At 38.0% G+C, this 13,127-nt stretch overlaps 1 protein-coding gene across 1 annotated transcript in view; it reads right to left on the bottom strand.

Annotated features, from left to right (window-relative positions):
• Window positions 1–13,127, bottom strand: part of DNAH6 (dynein axonemal heavy chain 6) — a 283,212-nt gene that overhangs the window by 29,048 nt on the left and 241,037 nt on the right. Inside the window, exons 64-67 of the mRNA XM_024743950.1 lie at window positions 12,359–12,549; window positions 5,853–6,013; window positions 2,593–2,681; window positions 1,677–1,823 (exon numbers count right to left, since the gene is read on the bottom strand). Coding sequence (XP_024599718.1) covers window positions 1,677–1,823; window positions 2,593–2,681; window positions 5,853–6,013; window positions 12,359–12,549 — 588 coding nt within the window. The remainder of the gene's footprint in view (window positions 1–1,676; window positions 1,824–2,592; window positions 2,682–5,852; window positions 6,014–12,358; window positions 12,550–13,127) is intronic.

Raw genomic sequence — 13,127 nt, 5'->3', positions numbered from 1 at the left:
CCAGGGAAGTCCCTTTAAACTTATTTTTAAATTTTTATACAATTTTTAAAGGTTACACTCCATTTACAGTTGTTACAAAATATTGGCTATATTCCCTGTGTTGTACAATACATCCTTGAGCCTGTCTTACACCCAATAATTTGTACCTCCCCCTCCGCCACCCCAGAGAGCCTCCCCACCCTGTAACCACTACTTTGTTCTCTGTATCTGTGAGTCTGCTTCTTTTTTGTTATATTCACTAGTTTGTTGTATTTTTTAAATTTTTATTATTTATTTTTTGTAATTAAATCTTTATTTATTTATTTGGTTGCACTGGGTCTTAGTTGCAGCAGGCAGGCTCCTTAGTTGCGGCATGTGGGCTCCTTAGTTGTGGCATGCGAACTCTTACTTGCGGCATGCATGTGGGATCTAGTTCCCTGACCAGGGATCGAACCCCGGCCCCCTCCATTGGGAGCATGGAGCCTTAACCACTGAGCCACCAGGGAAGTCTCTGTTGTATTATTATTATTATTATTTTTTTGCGGTACGTGGGCCTCTCACTGTTGTGGCCTCTCCTGTTGCGAAGCACAGGCTCCGGACGTGCAGGCTCAGCAGCCATGGCTCAGGGCCCAGCTGCTCCATGGCATGTGGGATCTTCCCGGACCGGGACAAGAACCCGTGTCCCCTGCATCGGCAGGCAGACTCTCAACCACTGCACCACCAGGGAAGACCCCACACTTTGTATCTTTAATCTTTGTTTCTTCTCTACTGATTCTTCATCTGCAGACCACACACATTTGAAAAACAGGCAGCCTGTCTAATCAAGACCCCATACAGAGATATGGAGCTGGAGTCAGAATTCCGGTACAAGGGCCACAGGATGGGCACCAGATCAGGGCAATGAGGTCTGAACAGAGGGGGAAAGGAGTGTCCAGTATGTGGCCCCAGGATGGGCACCAGATCAGGGCAGTGAGGTCTGAACAGAGGGGGAAAGGAGTGCCCAGTACGAGGCCACAGGATGGGTACCAGATCAGGGCAGTGAGGTCTGAACAGAGGGGGAAAGGAGTGCCCAGTACGAGGCCACAGTATGGGCACCAGATCAGGGCAATGAGGTCTGAACAGAGCGGGAAAGGAGTACCCAGTTGAAGGCCACTTTTCAGGGGACTTGGAGCTCTAATCACAGGGAGGAAGCTGTTAAGGGTCTAAGCCCACTCCAACAGGAGCAGGTGAGAGTGAAATTATTGTAAGAAAAATGAAGACTTGCTGACTGACATGATATATATGTGTAAAGGAGGAAGAATAAAAATAATCCTGAAACTCTGAGTGTAGGTGATTGAGAGAATGGGGCCACCGATTTCAGGAGTAGAGTCTGGAAGGGAAGCAGATTTTGCGAGTGAAGCACAGCTGTGGAGATCAATTTCGTGCTCTTGAATTTGACCTACTGGTGCCTATCCTGTGGCATTCAACCAGGAGATGGTGCTCCTTAGGTCAGAGCAGAGCTGGGAGGCAAAGCTGTGAGATACAGAGGCAAGGAGTGTACAGAGATCAGGGACTGAGTTAAAACAACTTGGGTTCAGACAGAACAGGGCCCTCAGCATTTCACAATGCCATTTGTAAGCTTTTATTTAATTCTTTTTATTGATTTATTTTTAACCTAATACACTTCTTGTCTCTATTAAAATACAAATTGAGTGTACCTGAATAATTGCATGGAAGAAACACATGCCGAATATTATTTGTCTCCATTTTCTTCCAAGTATGTTTTCTTCGAAAAATGAAGGTGTCATTTCGGTAAATGCTCGTCTGATATTTGCACGTAAACCTTTTGGAGGCTCATTGGTTACCTGTAGAGACACCCGCGGCAGAGAGGGTGGTTGTACAGATACGCGTTATTTCCGAATAACACAAATAGGCTGAAGCCAGTGAGGGGACGTAAATAACCAATGCCTGGGAGGCATTCCTGCCCTGTTTGCACCTGCTCTGTATCTTGCTCGGCCTCAGCCTCTGGAGAATAGGGGGTCCTCAGACCTATAGTGTGTGAACCACCTCAACAAGAACCTCAGACACTTCCATTTGGTGTCCATTTCTCTAAACATGGACCAGAAAGGATGCTCAGGCTTTCTGCACTGGATTTTCTGGTCATCTCAACATATGGCATCACCCCATACTTTGCCTTGATGGCACAGGGCAGACAGGGAAGAGGCATCCCTGGTTCTTGGGTGATCATTCATATGCAGAGGCTTCCCATATATTGGAAACTTCCAGCCTTGCAATCCGGCAACCATACTCCCTGTGGGCCTTCCTGTTTCCTAAGTGCTGAAACATTCTCTTAACTCTGGGAGGGGTTCTGTACTCATTCCTCTGCATCCTTGACGTTTTCTTATAGAGGGGAAGAGTGGAGGTGTTGAACGACCAGCAGCACTAGGGCACGTAAGGATGGGCAATGGCCTGGGAAATTCTTTCCCTGCTCACTCTCCGGTGAAGGGACACCGACTCCCACTTCCCCACCTGGGCCACCTGGACTCTGACACAACCTGGTACAAGCCTGGGCTTCCTGGACCCACTCGGTGAACACCCTGAGGCCAATCATGTTACAGGCCAACCATACGTTACCTTGACAGAATTTTGAAGAACTGTAACAGGAAATGTATTACTAGGCATGGAACTTAAAAAAAGTCGAAATGTGTCCTTGATAACAATACCTGTTTAAAACAAAGACAAAACGACAAAAAAGGAAAATGCATACCTCTTAGTAACACTTTTCTGTAAGAAATAATTATTATAGCATAGCAAAAAAAATATGCTGTAAGTTCTGTTTAAAGACTAGGCTTTCTATTTTAAGTATTTTATGTTGGAAAATCTTCTAAAATGGAGGTGAGGGGACTCTTTACAGAAGCTCTTCACACAAGTCAGTTTGGCAGTCTAGATGCTGGCACATTTGAGTAAAGAAATTACTCAATTATTTTCTCAATTATTCAGTTTAATTTCACGTTAGTTTTCAATACATGATAGAGATGCTAAGGGCCTTTCCTCTGAAATTGGGAAAATTTTCAATTGAAAGAGAGGACAGTTACTACATTTACGCTCAAGAAGGGGTTTTAGTTTTTGTTTGTTTTTATTTATTTTTACTTTTTTTAGCCATTCAATTTAAGGAAAGTTGCGTGAACATGGCCAGAAAGCCCTCTGGAGAAAAAAGAAATTTGTCCCTTCTGCAGAGATGTTGCAAAGGGAGCTCAGGGAGCAGGGAAACGGAGAGACCTCACATACAGCATCAAGAAGTTAAGTCAATATACGCTTCTTTTCTGAGCTGTGGACAGAGAACCTAAGAAAGAACAAGCTCCATTCCAGGTTCAAAAGGCCAAAGCAGAGCTGGGAAAATCATTGATCGCATCACAGGAAGACACAGGCATCATCGAAGGAGGCCTTTCTTGACATTGGTCTCTAAGTACAAGTGACGGTGTTTCTCCGACATTCTTGGCTTGCTCCCTCTGAGGGAGGATGCGGACACTAGCTGTTCCTTCTACCTGAATGCTCTTCCTTTAGACTCCCTTACTTTTTTCAAGTGTTGGTTAAATGCCACCTTCTCAAAGAGGTCTATCTAGACCACGCCATTTAAAACTGCTATCCACCCTTCTTCCTCACCCCCATTCCATCCCAACCTTTCTGTTTCTCCTTACTTTCCTTTTAAGTTTTTCCAAAGCACTGACCACATTCTATCATACCTTATAAATTATTTGTTATGTAGTTTGTTTATTGTCTCTCTCCCCTCACTAGCATGTAAGCTCAATGAGGGCAGATGACTATGGTTATTTTGTTCACCAACATACCCTAAGCATCTAGAACAATGCATGGTACACGGTAGGCTCTCGAATATTTATTAAATGAATGGCTGCAGATTAAAGCTGAATTTATGCTTCTTGGTTTGGTAATCTAAATTCATGAGCTATATTAAATAGCTAAAATTAAAAGTTAATTCTAGTACAATTCTAGAACAGCACTAAAGTTGCTTGTATGGTAAAAACTATTAGGCATAAGTCAAAATCATCAAAGTCTTAGGGCTAATGATTTCATTAACCAAAAGAAACAAAGAGTGAAAAAGGCCAGGTTTAGAGAAGCATGTTTTTAAAGTACCTTTTCTCTTATAATTGCAAAAGCATCAAGAATCTTAACTTTCATAGACGTCATAGAAGTTTAGGGCTGGAATGGAATTAGAAATCATCTTAGTTGTGGGACTTCTAGCAATGACGCTATGCAGTCATTTTATTGCGGGGGAAACTGAGGTCCAGAGAAGAGGCGTGATATGTACATTCAGGAAGTGGTGGGGATGAAACTCTAATCAGGTCTTAGAATTTCAAGCCCAGAGGGTTTTTTTCTTCCTCTCTCTCTTTTTTCTTTCATTCACTTTCTCTTTTCAGTTTATTACCTGAATGTATTTTTTTTTTTTTTTTCTGGTTCAAGTTAAACAATAGAACTCAAATGGTTAAGTTAATAAACAATTGTAACGAGGGCCAGGAGAGGATTTTTCTATCCACTTAAAACACTTAAAATCCATCAACACCTTTGCTGGCTTCCATAGCCCATCCAGCCTCCTTGAAGGTCTGGCACTCTTGTCCAGGTCATTGTGAAGCTGAACTACAGGTCCATACTTGGAAGGCTCACACAGGACCACTGCAGCAAACTGCTTTTTAGATGACTTCCCAGCATTTTTTTTTTCCTAATTATAATCCTAATCAGGATTAGGAACAGTGGTAAAGAACTTCTTGTCATTTTTCTTTAATTATGTAAATAGAAATAAGCCACAGGCCCAGCAGGAAGCAAGCCATCTCTTGTTTGCATTGCAAAGAGTGGAAAGAGTGGAGATTCTGGATAGCAGATGCTAATGGCTATCTATCCTTGATGGAAGCAGCCTGCAGAAGGCAGGGCAGGGGATACCCAGGGAATGAGGGGCCTTCTAGGGGAAGGCTGCTAAGCCCTGGTTGTGGCTTGGTAACCAGTGCAGGCTGGCTGCACTGTAAAGGAGCATCTCTTCAAACTTAATAGGTAGCAATGAGGAAAGTCACGTGCAAGATCATGTGCATATCTCTCACCTTCCTAGAAAGCCCTCTGTGGTCAGGGCAAAAAGGAGGACCCCAGAGAAAGGGCCCTGGATATCCCAGGCTGTGTATTCTCCTTCATGGCTTCCAGGGAGAGTGGTAAAGTAGGGTGCACACAGCTTATTACCAATAATACAGTTCCTAAGGTTTCAACTGTTTTTACACTATTATATAAAAATTAGTAGATTCTAAGTCCACTTCTTCTCTCTTTGCAGCCCATTATACTTTCTTGAGTGGGAAAGAAGGTGGTGATATTATAGTTAGTGGTGGCAACCATGACTCATGCTGGGCACCCCCATGCATGTGTGTGTGTGTGTGTGTGTGTGTGACTATGAGACACATGTGAAGGTTGATTGCCATGTGGGTTACAGAGGATAAAAAGTGGTAAAACACTACTCTGAGAATTGGTTCTAATTTGAACTTTGTTCCTGAACTTCTCTCATTCTGTAGCAAAAGATTTAATTTCCTTGTTTTGTCCTAAGTCCAGTTTCTATTTCTTTTCATCATGCCTAGATATAATTTATTTTGAATTCAAATGGCCTCCCATAGAAGGCAACATGAAACAGAAATGATCCAGGGGATCATACCTTCAGCTTGGAGTCTGAACATCTTTATTTGAATCTGGGTTGTGTAACTTAACTACACCCCTCTAGATCTCAAATTTCTCCTTTTTAATATGGGTAAAACAATGCCAACAATAAATAATTATTATAAGGATTGGATTCAATAAGAAAGGCCACGCGAAAAAGGTATTATACAAATGCTATGTGCTCCACATACTTGAATCTGTGAAGGTTTTAATTAGCTCCTCCATTGCCAACATCCAAGAAACAGCAAGATGGCAGTTTTGCAAAAATACCCAGTTTCCTGATTTCATTGCATCTTTGATCATTCTTTCAGCAATCGGTCCTTGTCCTTGCCCCAGTGAAATTGACTGCACCCTGAATTGAACAACAACAATGAAATACTGTTTTATATTATTTTTAAGCAATGCAAGTATCAAGAAATGTAAATATGGTAGGCTGTTGCCTAGCATATGCACGTATTTCAAATCCTCATTCTGATAGATGTGCAAATGTTTTTTCTTATTTTCTTGTTTTTAAAAATAGTTTTTACTATAACACACAGAAGTGCAAAAAACAAATTTATGGTTCTTTGAATTATCTCAGATAAACATCTGTGGTTGAAAAGAGAACTTTGCCAACACTCCAGGGACATTTCTCCTATGCCCCTTTCTACCCCAATCATTTTCCCTTCCTCCATCCTGAAGGTATCCATGGTCCTGATTCCAATGCTATAGGTCAGTTTTTAAAAAAACTTTTGAAAAATTGAAGTGTAACATATTTACAGAAGTACACAAATCATTAGTGTATGGCTTAATGAGTGCTCCCAAAGGGAATGTACGCATGTAGCACCATATAGGGCAAAAAAAAAAAAAAAAAGAACATTACTAGCACCCTCCCAATCAGTATCCTTCCTTATTCTCGAAGGCAACAACTATTTTGAATTCTAACACCATAGATTAATTTTGCTTGTTTTTGAATTTATATAAATGGAATCAAATAGCATATATATTTTTATATTTGGTCTATTTCGATCAACAATATTTCTTTAGATTAATTCATATTATTGTGTGTCATTGTAGTTCATTTTCATTGCTGAATAATATTCCACTGTGTGCTTATATCCCAATTCATTCATCCATTCTGCTCGTGATGGACATTTGGGTTATTTCTGGTTCTTGGTTGTTGCAAACCATGCTGCCATAAACATTCCATAGATGTCTCTTGATATACAGGTACTTGGTTTTTTAAAAAAAATTTATTTTAATTAATTTATTTCTGGCTGTGTTGGGTCTAAGTTGCTGTGCGTGGCTTTCCCTAGTTGCGGCAAGTGGGGGTTACTCTTCATTGTGGTGTGCGGGCTTCTAATTGCGGTGGCTTCTTTTGTTGTGGAGCACAGGCTCTAGGTGCATGGGCTTCAGTAGTTGTGGTGCATGGGCCCAGTAGTTGTGCCTTGCAGATTCTAGAGTGCAGGCTCAGAAGTCGTGGCACATGGGCTTAGTTGCTCTGTGGCATGTGGGATCTTCCTGGACCAGGGATCAAACCCGTGTCCCCTGCATTGGCAGGTGGATTCTTAACCACTGCGCCACCAGGGAAGTCCATACATGTGTACACCGTTTTGTTGTGTGTATCCCTAGGAATGGAACTGCTGTTTGACAGAGTATGTGTATGTTTAACTTTTTTTATAATATCAAACTGTTTTTCAAAGTGATGCCACCATTCCACACACCTACCAGCAACAGATGAGAGTACTTGTTTTTTCCACATCCTTGCTGACACCTGGTGGATATATAATGGTATCTCACTGAGGTTTTAAATTGTTTCCCCTTTTCATAGGTTTATTTATTCGCCTTTGGTTATTCCCTTTTATATCCCTCCCCTCTTTTTTTCTACTGGTTCACTTGTATTTTTCTTATTGATTTCTGAGAGTTCTTTACACTGGATATAAACCCTTTGTTATTATTTATTTATTTTTATTGTCTCCATAGTTTTGCCTTTTCCAGAATGTCATATACTTGGAATCATACAGTATATAGCCTTTTCAGATTGGCTTCTTTCACTTAGTAATATGCATTTAACGTTCAACCATGTCTTTTCATGGCTTGGTAGCTCATTTCTTTTGAGTACTGAATAGTATTCCATTGTATAGATATATCACAGTTTATTTATCCATTCATGTACTAAAGGACATCTATGTTGCTTCCCAGTTTTGGCAATTATGAATAAAGCTGCTATAAACATCCTTGTGTAACATAGGTTCTCGTGTGAACATAAGTTTTCAACTCTTTTGGGTAAGTACCAGATTGCTGGCTCATATGATAAGAGTATGTTTAGTTTTGTAAGAAAACACCAAACTGTCTTCCAAAGTGGCTGTACCATCTTGAATTCTCACCAGCAATGAATGGGAGTTCCTGTTGCTAGTATGCATTAATACAACTTATTTCATGTCCAGTAACCTTGCTAAATCCATTAAATAATTTTAAGATACCATTTATCAGAGTAGAAGAATGTCTTATTTCTGGTTTTCTCTTTTTAAGAAATGATTTCCAGATTCTTAGTTTACTGGGACTTTTCCCCCAATGAATGCATGTTGAATTTTAACAAATGCTCTTTCTGTGTCTATTTAAATAATAGTTTTCTTCTTTTTTAAAAGGATTTCTCTCCTTTATTCGTTTAATGTGATGAATTAGTTTTCAATATTTTAACCATCCTTACATTACTGAAATAAACCCAGCATTGTGGGAAGGTTTTTTGTAATGAATTCAATTAACTATTATTGGACTATTTAGATATTCTGATTATTCTCAGTTTCTTTTAAAGTTGTGTTTTTGGAAGAATTTTTCCATTTCATTAAAATTTTCAAATTCATTGGCAAAATTAAAAAAAAGTAACATGCTCTTATGACCATTTTAATGTCTGCTGGTCTGTAGTGATATTCTCTTATTCATTCATGATACAATTTTTTTGGATCTCTTTCTCTCTCTCTCTCTGTCTCTCTCAGTAGTTTCAGCAGAGATTTATATTTTATTAAACTTTTCAAAAAAACACTTCTGTTCTTTTAGATCTTGTCCATCGAATGTGTATTTTCTATGTCACTAATTTCTGCTCTTAGCTTATTATTTTTTCCTTCTGTTAGAGTTTAATAATTAAGTTTCAGATTGCCTAATTATTCTTAGTGGGAATATTAGCCTGACATTTCTGAAACCAGAACTTATTAAACATGCATAAATTTACTGCTAGGTACCTCATTTCTAAACCTTAATGGTTTTTGATATGTTACACTGTTTTTGTCATTTACTTCCACTTATTGGACAATTGCTGTTATGATTTCCCTTGAACAGACAGATTGTTCAGAAGGACATTTTTTTGTTTTCCAAATATTAAAAATATTAAGATTGATTTCTAAGATTTACTGTGGGCAGAGAATGTTTGTCATCTTTTTGAAATACGTGTCTTTTTCAGAACATGGTTAATTCTTATAAATGTTCCTTATGTACTTAAGATCTTGCATTTGCTCTATTTGTTGAGTGTAAAGAGCAAGTTTGTTAATTTCATTAATTCATTGTCGAAATATTTTATATCCTTACCAATTTTGCAAATCTTATGTGCTTCACAGTAGTTATCATTATAGATGTGCTAAAAATTTCCACATTAATGTTGATTTACCAGTTTCTCCTTGTATCAATTTCTCCAGTTGTTACTTTACATATTTCAAGCTTTGTTAGTTGTGTACAATTGTACAATTGGTGTTTCTTCTTTGTGTTTTTTTTCTTGTATATCATATATTCCCCTCTTTATCTCTAATATGTATATATCTTTCCTCAAACTTGATTTCGTGATATGCATTGGAACTGTTAACAGCTTTCTTTTGGTTGGTATTTGCATAGTATATCTTTTGCATCTCTTTATTTTCTATCTTCCTGTGCTGTTTTTGTGTTGCATTTACATTTTCTTAGTATAGAATTGAATGTTGTTTTGAAAATCCAGTTTGATTTTCTTTATCTTTTCACAGGTGAGATATTTACTCTTATTTAGGTATCGGTTGGCCAAAAAGTTGGTTCGGGTTTTCATAACATGGGAAACCCGAACGAACTTTTTGGCCAACTGAATATTTGGATTAATTTCTGCTCTTTGGTTTGACTTTTTGGTTTACTATGTTTTATCTTTGAATTTTTTTCCTCTTCTCTCCTATCTAACATTGGATTAAAATTTGCATTGTATATTCTTTTGTCCCTCTGCTGGCTTGGAAGCTATACATTATATATTATTTCAGTATTTTCCCTTAAAATTTCAACATACTCATTCAACTACAAATTTTCCTACAGCAATATAGAGCTATTCTGTACTTCTTTTTTCCTCCTGAATACATCAGGAACTTAGCACGCATTAACTACTATTAACACCCCTCTCCATTCTCTGATTGCTGTCTTGAATTGTTTTACCTTTAATAATTCCTATGAAATATTTAAGACATACAAAAGTTATAAAGTTAATATTTACAATAAGTATCCAAGTACCCGCAACCCAGCTTAAGAAGTAAAACATTATCTACATGATATAAGTCTGCAGCGTGCCCCTCCCTGTTCACTTCTTTCACTACCCAAAGTTCACCTCCCAAGGTCACTACTATCCTGGTTTTAGTATAACTTCCCTATTTTTCTTTATACTGTTATTGAAAAAATATGACTTCCTAAACAATGTATAATATATATGTTTAAAAATTTTATACATTATATCAAACTTCTCCAATATTCTATAGTTTCTGTGCAACTTAAATTTTTTGCTCAATATTAGTTTGTGTGACCCATCCATATTGATATACATAGTCATAGTTATTCATTTTCATGGCTATAGTGTATTGTATTTAATTTTATGAATAAACCACAATTTATATAATCATTTTTCTAGGTGGGCAATTTGGTTGTTTCCAGTGCTTTCTTTTTTGGTATTATAAACACTTCTCCGAATGTTCTTGAACATGGCTTCTTGCACGCATGTGACTGATTTTGTTGGAACATGCAAATTCAGTAGTGAATTGTTGGGATATGGGGAATGCTATCTTCAACTTTAATATACTGCTAATAATTCTTCAAAGTGATTTTAACCAATTTTTTACTCCTTCTTGCAATATGAATGTTTCTACAGCTCCCTATCTTTGCCAACATTTTGCTAATTTGATGAGTATGAAATGACATCTTCTAATGGTTTGAATTTGTTGTTTCCTAATTACTAGTGAGGTTGGACATCTTTTCATATGCTTATCAGGATTTAGATTTCCTTTCTGAGAATTTCCCTTTCACATTTTTTGTCTTTATTCCTATCGAACTGTTTTCTTTTTCTTATTAATTCACAACAGCTCTTAAAAGTTCTGTATACTAATTCTTTGGTAGGACTTCAGAACCAAAGGAAGATGTGTAAGACCATTTGATGGTCAATTTTACGTGTCAACTTAACTGGGTCACATGGTGCCCAGACATTAGGTCAAACATTATTCTGAATGAGTCTGTGGGGGTGTTTCTGGGTGAGATTGATATTTGAATCAGTAAACTGAGTAAAGCAGATTGCCCTCCTTAATGTGGATAGGCCCCATCCAATCAATGGAAGACCTGAATAGGGCAAAAAACCTGAGTAAGAGGGAAATCCTTTTGCCTGACTGTTTGAGCTGGGTCATTGCTTTTTTTCTGGCCTTTGGATTCAGATAAAAACACTGGCTTTTCTTGGGTCTTGAGCTTACTAGCTTTCAGACTGGGACTTATAACTCCTGGCTTTCAAGGCTTTGGACTTGGACTAGAACTACACATCATCTCTCCTGGGTTTCTATCTTGCTGACTGCAGATTTTGGGTCTTATCAGTCTCCATAATCACGTAAACCAGTTTCTTGTTTTACATACATAATATATATACACATATATAGGATAAAATATAGATAGGGTATTATATACATATTATATTTTTATATATCCCATCGGTTCTGTTTCTCTGGAGAAGCCTGACTAATACAGATTATGAACTTCAAAGAACAGATGGGATCCATCATCTTGTAATCGCCAGTCCAGGGACCAGGCCAGACCAGCCACTCCATGCAAGGGCCTGTCAGACTGGAGATGACTTCCTAGATATGAGACCCCCCTACTCTCCTCTGACACTCTGTGGTCTTGTGCACTTTCCTACCCATCAGGACACCATCTTGGGGAGGAGTGGGGGAAGAAGGAGTCAGGAGGACTGAGCTTTCATGAGAAAGAAGCCAAATCAGCTTACCCTGGAGACATTTAAACCAGGAGAAAATATAATATTGTAAATTCACAAGTTTAAACTTTCCCCTCCCTCTCTTAACCAGCAGAGTAGAAGCTCAGGAGAAAGATAAGATTAATAATACAACACAAAGAGCTATGGAATTTTTTGCACATTTGAGCATAAGGAATAAACTACAATCCTTTTACAGTTACATTAAAATTATGTCTTAAATAACTAATCACTATTGCATTAGATTATTATACTTCAACATTTTAAACAATCTCCCCTTTGCTCAAATGAAGTTTACATCTGATCTTATGATATTTAACACCATTTAACAACATGCATAGCTAAATATTAAAGTGTCTTAATTTATTTAGTAAGGAATACCTGAATTAGGAATTTACACTCCACAAAGGGAAGAAAAAAGGCAAATTTTAACAAAGAGATGTTCATATGAATTATTAAAACTGCACAATATGACCTTACCGTTCTGAATACCCGCTGTCCCGGGCAAACCTCTGAAATGCACCCATGGGATCTGAGCCTGTGCTTAAGATAAATACCAGGGGAGTTTTGTATGACATGTCTTGATACAGAGAGGGCAGGTCCATGGGTGGTGTCTCTACAAAGGATTTCCCAAGAGTTTCTATTACAAAGTCTGTAAGAGCAAAAACCACCTGAAAATTGAAAGGAAAAACATTACAAAAATACTGGATGAGGTTCCAATTCAACAATGTATCAGAAATTCTAGCCAGACCTATTAGGCAGGATAAAGAAATAAGGAATCCAAATCAGAAAGGAAGAAGTAAAAATGTCACTATTTGCAGATGATAAGATCTTATACAGTTGACCTTTGAACAACATGAGTTTGAACTGCACAGGTTCACTTATACGGTGGATTTTTTCCAATAGAAATGTACTATAGTACTACAGAATCCATGGTTGGTTGAATACTCAGATGAGCAACCACAGATACAGAGGGCTGACTGTAAAGTTATATGTAGATTTTCTATTGTGCAGAGGGCCAGTGCCCCTAACCTCTGCATTGTTCAAGGGTCATCTGTGTATAGAAAATCCTAAAGACTTCATCAAAAAACTGTTAGACCTAATAAATGAATTAGGTAAAGTTGCAGGATACAAAATCAACATACAAAATCAGTTGTGTTTATACAAGCTACAGTGAAATATCTGAAAGAGAAATAAAGAAAACTATCTTAAATCAGAAAGGAAAAAACAAATACCATATATTAATGTG

Source organism: Neophocaena asiaeorientalis, unplaced genomic scaffold, assembly GCF_003031525.2.
Source record: "Neophocaena asiaeorientalis asiaeorientalis breed wild unplaced genomic scaffold, Neophocaena_asiaeorientalis_V1.1 scaffold114, whole genome shotgun sequence".
NCBI lineage: Eukaryota > Metazoa > Chordata > Mammalia > Artiodactyla > Phocoenidae > Neophocaena > Neophocaena asiaeorientalis.
Note: the sequence above shows the minus strand (reverse complement) of the source record. Positions and strands in the feature narration are given on the sequence as shown.